At 46.8% G+C, this 10,000-nt stretch overlaps 1 protein-coding gene across 1 annotated transcript in view; it reads left to right on the top strand.

Annotated features, from left to right (window-relative positions):
* Positions 1-10,000, top strand: part of mtx2 (metaxin 2) — a 12,210-nt gene that overhangs the window by 1,574 nt on the left and 636 nt on the right. Inside the window, exons 2-9 of the mRNA XM_083923482.1 lie at positions 1,178-1,225; positions 1,350-1,396; positions 1,499-1,571; positions 2,415-2,491; positions 2,587-2,679; positions 4,161-4,199; positions 4,301-4,426; positions 9,413-9,489. Of these exons, the coding sequence (XP_083779608.1) occupies positions 1,178-1,225; positions 1,350-1,396; positions 1,499-1,571; positions 2,415-2,491; positions 2,587-2,679; positions 4,161-4,199; positions 4,301-4,426; positions 9,413-9,489 (580 nt within the window). The remainder of the gene's footprint in view (positions 1-1,177; positions 1,226-1,349; positions 1,397-1,498; positions 1,572-2,414; positions 2,492-2,586; positions 2,680-4,160; positions 4,200-4,300; positions 4,427-9,412; positions 9,490-10,000) is intronic.

The following is a 10,000-nucleotide window of genomic DNA, read 5'->3' as shown; positions in this document are numbered from 1 at the left end:
TCAGCTAACACCACAGACTCAGCTAACACCACAGACTCAGCTAACACCACAGACACAGCTAACACCACAGCTAACTCAGCTAACACCACAGACTCAGCTAACACCACAGACTCAGCTAACACCACAGCTAACACCACAGACTCAGCTAACACAGCTAACTCAGCTAACACCACAGACTCAGCTAACACCACAGCTAACTCAGCTAACACCACAGACTCAGCTAACACCACAGCTAACTCAGCTAACACCACAGCTAACAGCACAGCTAACTCAGCTAACACCATTAATATATAATATTTAATATCAGATTTGATATAAAATAGGATCCGATGTTCTGAGGGAAACATTTCAGAGATTAAAGCAGCAACAACAAATATGAAAAATATAAACACAGACGTACAAAATATCAGAATAACAGAACAATATTTTATCAGCTTTTATAAAAAATACAATTATTTAAGAGATCAAATATATTAGAGATAAAGAGCCGACTGCTGTTTAACAGAACTATATGTTTATGTTTATGAATGTGCTTATTAAACATTAATAAAGTTTATTCAACATTAATAAAGTTTATTAAACATTAATAAAGTTTATTAAACATTAATAAAGTTTATTAAACATTAATAAAGTTTATTAAACATTAATAAAGTTTATTAAACATTAATAAAGTTTATTAAACATTAATAAAGTTTATTCAACATTAATAAAGTTTATAAAACATTAATAAAGTTTATTAAACATTAATAAAGTTAATTAAACATTAATAAAGTTATTAAACATTAATAAAGTTTATTAAACATTAATAAAGTTTATTAGAACATTAATAAAGTTTATTAGACATTAATAAAGTTTATTCAACATTAATAAAGTTTATTAAACATTAATAAAGTTATTAAACATTAATAAAGTTTATTAAACATTAATAAAGTTTATTAGAACATTAATAAAGTTTATTAAACATTAATAAAGTTTATTCAACATTAATAAAGTTTATTCAACATTAATAAAGTTTATTCAACATTAATAAAGTTTATTCAACATTAATAAAGTTTATTCAACATTAATAAAGTTCATTTAAACATTAATAAAGTTTATTAAACATTAATAAAGTTTATTCAACATTAATAAAGTTCATTTAAACATTAATAAAGTTATTTAACGTGTTTGTTTTTAGCTGCGGAGCCGTGGCCTGAATCTGCAGCTCTGTACCAGCCTCTGAAGGGTGAGTCGGTGTTTCTGTGACCTGTAATAATAATGATAACAATAATAATAACAATAATAACAATAATAACAATAATAACAATAACAATAATAATAATAATAATGATGATGATGGTGTTTCCCAGAGGATCAGATCCTTCTCTCAGACTGCGCCTCGTCTCTGGCCGTTCAGGTGAACTTCTGTTTGAGCACAAATATCAACACACGTATATTAATAATAATAATAATAATAATAATAATAACAACAATAACAACAACAACACTGTGTCCTCAGGCCTACCTCAGGATGTGTGGTCTCCCTGTGCAGGTCGTCTGCAGAGCAAACGCTGAGTACATGTCGCCCTCTGGTGAGCGCTGCTGTTTGTGTTTATGTTTATGTTTGTGTTTGTGTGCTGTCAACAACAACAACAACAACACGTCAACATGCTGTTGTTAACATGTTGTTGTTGTTAACATGTTGTTGTTGTTGTTGTTGTTGACATGCTGTTGTTGTTGTTGTTGTAAACATGTTGTTGTTGACATGTTGTTGTTGTTGTTAACATGTTGTTGTTAACATGTTGACATGTTGTTGTTGTTAACATGTTGTTGTTGTTGTTAACATGTTGTTGTTGTTGTTGTTAACATGTTGTTGTTGTTAACATGTTGTTGTTGTTGTTGTTAACATGTTGTTGTTGTTGTTGTTGACATGTTGTTGTTGTTGACATGTTGTTGTTGTTGTTAACATGTTGTTGTTGTTGTTAACATGTTGTTGTTGTTGTTGTTGTTAACATGTTGTTGTTGTTGTTGACATGCTGTTGTTGTTGTTGTTAACATGCTGTTGTTGTTGTTAACATGCTGTTGTTGTTGTTAACATGCTGTTGTTGTTGTTGTTGTAAACATGTTGTTGTTGTTGTTGACATGTTGTTGTTGTTGTTGTTGTTGTAAACATGTTGTTGTTGTTGTTAACATGCTGTTGTTGTTGTTGTTGACATGTTGTTGTTGTTGTTGTTAACATGTTGTTGTAAACATGTTGTTGTTGTTGACATGTTGTTGTTGTTGTTGTTGACATGTTGTTGTTGTAAACATGTTGTTGTTGTTGTAAACATGTTGTTGTTGTTGTTGTTAACATGCTGTTGTTGTTGTTGTTGTTGACATGTTGTTGTTGTTGTTGTAAACATGTTGTTGTTGTTGTTGACATGTTGTTGTTGCAGGTAAGATCCCGTTCATCCACGTGGGGAACCAGGTGGTGTCGGAGCTGGGGCCCATCGTGCAGTTCACTAAAGCAAAGGTAACAACAAACTTTCATTAATAATAATAATAATAACAACAACAATAATAATAATAACAGTAATAACAACGTAACGTTGTGTCTCTGGTCGTCAGGGAAACTCTCTGAGCGACGGTCTGGACGACGTTCAGAGAGCGGAGATGAAGGCGTACATGGAGCTGGTGAACAACATGCTGCTGACGGCCGAGGTGCTGATTATATATATTTAATATATTTATTATTATATATATTTAATATATTTATTATTATATATATTTAATATAATTATTATAATATGTATTTAATATAATTATTATATATATATATTTAATATAATTATTATAATATATATTTAATATATTTATTATAATATACATTTAATATAATTATTATAATATATATTTAATATAATTATTATAATATATATTTAATATAATTATTATATATATTTAATATAATTATTATAATATATATTTAATATAATTATTATAATATATATTTAATATAATTATTATAATATATATTTAATATATTTATTATAATATATATTTAATATATTTATTATAATATATATTTAATATAATTATTATAATATATATTTAATATAATTATTATAATATATATTTAATATAATTATTATAATATATATTTAATGTAATTATTATAATATATATTTAATATATTTATTATAATATATATTTAATATAATTATTATAATATATATTTAATATAATTATTATAATATAATAAAATGATCTGACGGCCCAGGTGCTGATATAACTTATATAATATGATATTGAAGCTGCTGGCAGTGATGAACGGGTCGCCTGTCGTCGTCACTCGCGTCACTTTGCTTTGATTTTGATAATTTCATGTTGAATTTATTAATTTTGCGACAGAAGTCTGACGCCCTGTTTCCAGCAGGGGGCGCCGTGTAGTTTCCCTCAGACCTCGACTTTAAACCTCTCTGTGAATAAAGTCACGTTTGGGCGAATCGTGCTGAAGTTAGAGCCACTTCCTGTTTATGAGGGCGGCACAAAATGGCCGCCGAGCCGTGACCCCACACACAGAACATGTTTCCCTCCATCAGGTGAAGAAGCCACGACACAAGTGTCATTTTCCCTGTTAGCAGCAGGCGGCGCTGTGGCTGTGCGTGAATATTGTCTCATATCCGTGTTCAGGCCGAGGGTTCGATCCCGAGACGTGTGGGAGCGACTGGACGATGTTTGGTCATGAGTTTAGTGTTAAACATCACTTCCTGTTTCATGGCGTCGGGGCCGCGGCCCGGCTGACCGGAGGAAACGCGTCTGCTCCGTGACTTAGCGTCGTCCGTGTCGACTTTGACGTCGTTCCGTTGGAAACTCTGCGTCGAGTTCGTTAAAGTGCAGAGAAAAACGTACAAAAGTGAACAACAACGACACGTTCAAGACAAAATGGCCGACTTCCTGTTGTGTTTGGGGCAAAGCTCCGAGAGGACGTCGTGTCTGCGTCCTTCTGTCAGCGCCTGTGATCAGAGTTTCACAGGAAGTGACACGTTCAGGCTCCAAGTGTGAACGAAGAGGAGCAGAAACAACAACAATAATCATCATCATCACAGCGTCCGCTCCGACTCCATCAGCTGATATTTATATATTTATATATTTATATAATTAATGAATTATTATTGGATCTAAACGTGTTTTCTGTGCAGTTGTTCGTGCAGTGGTGTGACGACGCCACGGCTGCAGAGGTGAGATTTATTATTATGATTATTTAAATATTAAATCTGATTATTTTAATATTAAATGTGATTATTTTATAATAATTCTGAGTCGTTGTCTGTGGGCGCAGATCTCCCGCCCCAGGTACAGCAGCCCGTACTCGTGGCCTCTCAGTAACATCCTGGCCTATCAGAAGCAGTGGGAGGTCCGGAGGAAGATGAACGCCATCGGCTGGGGAGGGAAGAGTCTGGAGCAGGTACGTGAGGGAAGAGTCTGGAGCAGGTACGTGAGGGAAGAGTCTGGAGCAGGTACGTGAGGGAAGAGTCTGGAGCAGGTACGTGAGGGAAGAGTCTGGAGCAGGTACGTGAGGGAGGGAAGAGTCTGGAGCAGGTCAGTGAGGGAAGAGTCTGGAGCAGGTACGTGAGGGAGGGAAGAGTCTGGAGCAGGTACGTGAGGGAGGGAAGAGTCTGGAGCAGGTCAGTGAGGGAAGAGTCTGGAGCAGGTCAGGGAGGGAAGAGTCTGGAGCAGGTCAGTGAGGGAGGGAAGAGTCTGGAGCAGGTCAGTGAGGGAAGAGTCTGGAGCAGGTACGTGAGGGAGGGAAGAGTCTGGAGCAGGTCAGTGAGGGAAGAGTCTGGAGCAGGTACGTGAGGGAAGAGTCTGGAGCAGGTCAGTGAGGGAAGAGTCTGGAGCAGGTCAGGGAGGGAGGGAAGAGTCTGGAGCAGGTCAGTGAGGGAAGAGTCTGGAGCAGGTCAGGGAGGGAAGAGTCTGGAGCAGGTCAGTGAGGGAAGAGTCTGGAGCAGGTCAGTGAGGGAGGGAAGAGTCTGGAGCAGGTCAGTGAGGGAGGGAAGAGTCTGGAGCAGGTCAGTGAGGGAAGAGTCTGGAGCAGGTCAGTGAGGGAGGGAAGAGTCTGGAGCAGGTCAGTGAGGGAGGGAAGAGTCTGGAGCAGGTCAGGGAGGGAAGAGTCTGGAGCAGGTCAGTGAGGGAAGAGTCTGGAGCAGGTCAGTGAGGGAAGAGTCTGGAGCAGGTCAGTGAGGGAAGAGTCTGGAGCAGGTCAGTGAGGGAAGAGTCTGGAGCAGGTCAGTGAGGGAGGGAAGAGTCTGGAGCAGGTCAGTGAGGGAGGGAAGAGTCTGGAGCAGGTCAGAGAGGGAAGAGTCTGGAGCAGGTCAGTGAGGGAAGAGTCTGGAGCAGGTCAGTGAGGGAAGAGTCTGGAGCAGGTCAGTGAGGGAAGAGTCTGGAGCAGGTCAGTGAGGGAGGGAAGAGTCTGGAGCAGGTCAGAGAGGGAAGAGTCTGGAGCAGGTCAGAGAGGGAAGAGTCTGGAGCAGGTCAGTGAGGGAAGAGTCTGGAGCAGGTCAGTGAGGGAAGAGTCTGGAGCAGGTCAGTGAGGGAAGAGTCTGGAGCAGGTCAGTGAGGGAGGGAAGAGTCTGGAGCAGGTCAGTGAGGGAAGAGTCTGGAGCAGGTCAGTGAGGGAGGGAAGAGTCTGGAGCAGGTCAGTGAGGGAGGGAAGAGTCTGGAGCAGGTCAGTGAGGGAAGAGTCTGGAGCAGGTCAGTGAGGGAGGGAAGAGTCTGGAGCAGGTCAGTGAGGGAAGAGTCTGGAGCAGGTCAGTGAGGGAAGAGTCTGGAGCAGGTCAGTGAGGGAAGAGTCTGGAGCAGGTCAGTGAGGGAAGAGTCTGGAGCAGGTCAGTGAGGGAAGAGTCTGGAGCAGGTACGTGAGGGAGGGAAGAGTCTGGAGCAGGTCAGTGAGGGAAGAGTCTGGAGCAGGTCAGTGAGGGAAGAGTCTGGAGCAGGTCAGGGAGGGAGGGAAGAGTCTGGAGCAGGTCAGTGAGGGAAGAGTCTGGAGCAGGTCAGTGAGGGAAGAGTCTGGAGCAGGTCAGTGAGGGAAGAGTCTGGAGCAGGTCAGTGAGGGAAGAGTCTGGAGCAGGTCAGTGAGGGAAGAGTCTGGAGCAGGTCAGTGAGGGAGGGAAGAGTCTGGAGCAGGTCAGTGAGGGAGGGAAGAGTCTGGAGCAGGTCAGTGAGGGAAGAGTCTGGAGCAGGTCAGTGAGGGAGGGAAGAGTCTGGAGCAGGTCAGTGAGGGAGGGAAGAGTCTGGAGCAGGTCAGTGAGGGAAGAGTCTGGAGCAGGTCAGTGAGGGAAGAGTCTGGAGCAGGTCAGTGAGAGAAGAGTCTGGAGCAGGTCAGTGAGGGAAGAGTCTGGAGCAGGTCAGTGAGGGAAGAGTCTGGAGCAGGTCAGTGAGGGAAGAGTCTGGAGCAGGTCAGGGAGGGAAGAGTCTGGAGCAGGTCAGTGAGGGAAGAGTCTGGAGCAGGTCAGTGAGGGAAGAGTCTGGAGCAGGTCAGTGAGGGAGGGAAGAGTCTGGAGCAGGTCAGTGAGGGAGGGAAGAGTCTGGAGCAGGTCAGTGAGGGAGGGAAGAGTCTGGAGCAGGTCAGTGAGGGAGGGAAGAGTCTGGAGCAGGTACGTGAGGGAGGGAAGAGTCTGGAGCAGGTCAGTGAGGGAGGGAAGAGTCTGGAGCAGGTCAGTGAGGGAAGAGTCTGGAGCAGGTCAGTGAGGGAAGAGTCTGGAGCAGGTCAGTGAGGGAGGGAAGAGTCTGGAGCAGGTCAGTGAGGGAGGGAAGAGTCTGGAGCAGGTCAGTGAGGGAGGGAAGAGTCTGGAGCAGGTCAGTGAGGGAGGGAAGAGTCTGGAGCAGGTACGTGAGGGAGGGAAGAGTCTGGAGCAGGTCAGTGAGGGAGGGAAGAGTCTGGAGCAGGTCAGTGAGGGAAGAGTCTGGAGCAGGTCAGTGAGGGAAGAGTCTGGAGCAGGTCAGTGAGGGAAGAGTCTGGAGCAGGTCAGTGAGGGAGGGAAGAGTCTGGAGCAGGTCAGTGAGGGAAGAGTCTGGAGCAGGTCAGTGAGGGAGGGAAGAGTCTGGAGCAGGTCAGTGAGGGAAGAGTCTGGAGCAGGTCAGTGAGGGAAGAGCCTGGAGCAGGTCAGGGAGGGAAGAGTCTGGAGCAGGTCAGGGAGGGAAGAGTCTGGAGCAGGTCAGGGAGGGAAGAGTCTGGAGCAGGTCAGTGAGGGAGGGAAGAGTCTGGAGCAGGTCAGTGAGGGAAGAGCCTGGAGCAGGTCAGTGAGGGAAGAGTCTGGAGCAGGTCAGGGAGGGAAGAGTCTGGAGCAGGTCAGGGAGGGAAGAGTCTGGAGCAGGTCAGTGAGGGAAGAGTCTGGAGCAGGTCAGTGAGGGAGGGAAGAGTCTGGAGCAGGTCAGTGAGGGAGGGAAGAGTCTGGAGCAGGTCAGTGAGGGAAGAGTCTGGAGCAGGTCAGTGAGGGAGGGAAGAGTCTGGAGCAGGTCAGTGAGGGAGGGAAGAGTCTGGAGCAGGTCAGTGAGGGAGGGAAGAGTCTGGAGCAGGTCAGTGAGGGAAGAGTCTGGAGCAGGTACGTGAGGGAAGAGTCTGGAGCAGGTCAGTGAGGGAGGGAAGAGTCTGGAGCAGGTACGTGAGGGAGGGAAGAGTCTGGAGCAGGTACGTGAGGGAAGAGTCTGGAGCAGGTCAGTGAGGGAGGGAAGAGTCTGGAGCAGGTACGTGAGGGAGGGAAGAGTCTGGAGCAGGTACGTGAGGGAAGAGTCTGGAGCAGGTCAGGGAGGGAGGGAAGAGTCTGGAGCAGGTACGTGAGGGAGGGAAGAGTCTGGAGCAGGTCAGTGAGGGAAGAGTCTGGAGCAGGTCAGTGAGGGAAGAGTCTGGAGCAGGTCAGGGAGGGAGGGAAGAGTCTGGAGCAGGTCAGTGAGGGAGGGAAGAGTCTGGAGCAGGTCAGGGAGGGAAGAGTCTGGAGCAGGTCAGTGAGGGAAGAGTCTGGAGCAGGTCAGTGAGGGAAGGAAGAGTCTGGAGCAGGTCAGGGAGGGAAGAGTCTGGAGCAGGTCAGTGAGGGAAGAGTCTGGAGCAGGTCAGTGAGGGAGGGAAGAGTCTGGAGCAGGTCAGTGAGGGAGGGAAGAGTCTGGAGCAGGTCAGTGAGGGAGGGAAGAGTCTGGAGCAGGTCAGTGAGGGAGGGAAGAGTCTGGAGCAGGTACGTGAGGGAAGAGTCTGGAGCAGGTCAGTGAGGGAAGAGTCTGGAGCAGGTCAGTGAGGGAAGAGTCTGGAGCAGGTCAGTGAGGGAGGGAAGAGTCTGGAGCAGGTCAGTGAGGGAAGAGTCTGGAGCAGGTCAGTGAGGGAGGGAAGAGTCTGGAGCAGGTCAGATGTTGGACACACGTCTGTCTCACCCGTCTGTCTCACCCGTCTGTCTCACCCGTCTGTCTCACCGTCTGTCTCACCCGTCTGTCTCACCCGTCTGTCTCACACGTCTGTCTCACACGTCTGTCTCACCCGTCTGTCTCACCCGTCTGTCTCACCCGTCTGTCTCACCCGTCTGTCTCACACGTCTGTCTCACCTGTCTGTCTCACCCGTCTGTCTCACCCGTCTGTCTCACCTGTCTGTCTCACCTGTCTGTCTCACACGTCTGTCTCACCCGTTTGTCTCACCCGTCTGTCTCACCTGTCTGTCTCACCCGTCTGTCTCACCCGTCTGTCTCACCCGTCTGTCTCACACGTCTGTCTCACCTGTCTGTCTCACCCGTCTGTCTCACCCGTCTGTCTCACCCGTCTGTCTCACCTGTCTGTCTCACACGTCTGTCTCACCCGTCTGTCTCACCTGTCTGTCTCACCCGTCTGTCTCACCCGTCTGTCTCACCTGTCTGTCTCACCTGTCTGTCTCACACGTCTGTCTCACCCGTCTGTCTCACCCGTCTGTCTCACCTGTCTGTCTCACCCGTCTGTCTCACCGTCTGTCTCACCCGTCTGTCTCACCCGTCTGTCTCACCCGTCTGTCTCACCCGTCTGTCTCACCTGTCTGTCTCACCCGTCAGTCTCACCCGTCTGTCTCACCTGTCTGTCTCACACGTCTGTCTCACCCGTCTGTCTCACCGTCTGTCTCACCCGTCTGTCTCACCCGTCTGTCTCACCTGTCTGTCTCACCCGTCTGTCTCACCCGTCTGTCTCACCCGTCTGTCTCACCCGTCTGTCTCACACGTCTGTCTCACCCGTCTGTCTCACCCGTCTGTCTCACCCGTCTGTCTCACACGTCTGTCTCACCTGTCTGTCTCACCCGTCTGTCTCACCCGTCTGTCTCACCTGTCTGTCTCACACGTCTGTCTCACCCGTCTGTCTCACCGTCTGTCTCACCCGTCTGTCTCACCCGTCTGTCTCACCCGTCTGTCTCACCCGTCTGTCTCACCCGTCTGTCTCTGGTGTTTTCAGGTGATGGAGGACGTGAGCCAGTGCTGTCAGGCTCTCTCTCAGCGGCTGGGGACACAGACCTACTTCTTTAACAAACAGTACGTACCTCCTCCACCTCCTGCTGCCCCTCACTACACTGTGGACGAGTCACTCAACACAGTTCATCGACCTTTAACCTTCAGCTCATCGTGTTTGAGTGAAACACGATGAGATTAAGTGTCACAGAGACTGTGGTGCCTCACTAACCAAACCCTGGTGCTGTTGCCTCTAACTAACCCTTGGTGCTGTTGCCTCTAACTAACCCTTGGTGCTGTTGCCTCTAACTAACCCTTGGTGCTGTTGCCTCTAACTAACCCTTGGTGCTGTTGCCTCTAACTAACCCTTGGTGGTGTTGCCTCTAACTAACCCTCGGTGCTGTTGCCTCTAACTAACCCCTGGTGCTGTTGCCTCTAACTAACCCTCGGTGCTGTTGCCTCTAACTAACCCTCGGTGCTGTTGCCTCTAACTAACCCTCGGTGCTGTTGCCTCTAACTAACCCTCGGTGCTGTTGCCTCTAACTAACCCTTGGTGCTGTTGCCTCTAACTAACCCTTGGTGCTGTTGCCTCTAA

Source organism: Echiichthys vipera (genome assembly GCF_963691815.1).
Source record: "Echiichthys vipera genome assembly, chromosome: 11".
Classification (NCBI taxonomy): Eukaryota; Metazoa; Chordata; class Actinopteri; order Perciformes; family Trachinidae; genus Echiichthys; species Echiichthys vipera.
This window is presented reverse-complemented; position numbering and strand designations above follow the sequence as displayed.